This window comes from Numida meleagris, unplaced genomic scaffold, assembly GCF_002078875.1.
Source record: "Numida meleagris isolate 19003 breed g44 Domestic line unplaced genomic scaffold, NumMel1.0 unplaced_Scaffold1187, whole genome shotgun sequence".
NCBI classification, from domain to species: domain Eukaryota; kingdom Metazoa; phylum Chordata; class Aves; order Galliformes; family Numididae; genus Numida; species Numida meleagris.
The window spans coordinates 1-976 of NW_018362974.1; the positions used below are offsets into that span (position 1 = coordinate 1).

The 976-nt window shown below is 48.7% G+C and overlaps 1 protein-coding gene across 1 annotated transcript in view; it reads left to right on the forward strand.

Moving 5' to 3' along the window:
* Positions 1-257: 257 nt before the first annotated feature.
* Positions 258-976, forward strand: part of LOC110390477 — a gene marked incomplete at its 5' end in the record, with an annotated part of 2,834 nt that continues 2,115 nt past the window's right edge. The window contains one exon of the mRNA XM_021381801.1: positions 258-905. Within this exon, the coding sequence (XP_021237476.1) occupies positions 258-905 (648 nt within the window). The remainder of the gene's footprint in view (positions 906-976) is intronic.

A 976-nucleotide genomic window follows, 5' to 3' on the forward strand; every position in this document is an offset into this window, starting at 1 on the left:
AGACTGGTTTATACTGGTGGGACTGGTTTGATACTGGTTTGATACTGGTTTGATACTGGTTTGATACTGGTTTGATACTGGTGATGCTGGTTTATACTGGTTTATACTGGTCATACTGGCTTGATACTGGTTTGATGCTGGTGAGACTGGTTTATACTGGTTCATACTGGTTTATATGGGTTTATACTGGTTTATACTGGTTCCTACTGGTTTATACTGGTTCATACTGGTTCATACTGGTTCATACTGGTTCCTAGTGGTTTATCCTGCTTTATCCTGGTTTATCCTGGTTCATACTGGTCTGTACTGGTCCGTACTGGTCCATACTGGTTTATACTGGTTCATACTGGTTCCTACTGGTTTATACTGGTCCGTACTGGTCCATACTGGTTTATACTGGTTTATACTGGTTTGTACTGGTTTTGCAGTGTGACCCGGGCCAGGCGACGCAGCTGCTGTACGAGCTGCTGTACAGTCACTGGTCATACTGGTTCCTACTGGTTCCTACTGGTTTATCCTGGTTCCTACTGGTTCCTACTGGTTTATACTGGTCTGTACTGGTCCATACTGGTTTATACTGGTCTGTACTGGTTTTGCAGTGTGATCCTGGCCAGGCGACGCAGCTGCTGTACGAGCTGCTGTACAGTGACTGGTCATACTGGTTCCTACTGGTTCTTAGTGGTCCATACTGGTCCATACTGGTTCCTACTGGTTTATACTGGTCCATACTGGTCCATACTGGTTTCTACTGGTTTGTACTGGTTTTGCAGTGTGATCCCGGCCAGGCGACGCAGCTGCTGTACGAGCTGCTGTACAGTGACCCCATCAAGGTGGTGCTGATGCCGGGCTGCAGCAGCGTGTCCACGCTGGTGGCCGAGGCGGCGCGGATGTGGAACCTGGTGGTGGTGAGTACAGACAGGATTACACCGGGATTACACCGGGATTACACCACCACTACACCGGGATTACACCGGGA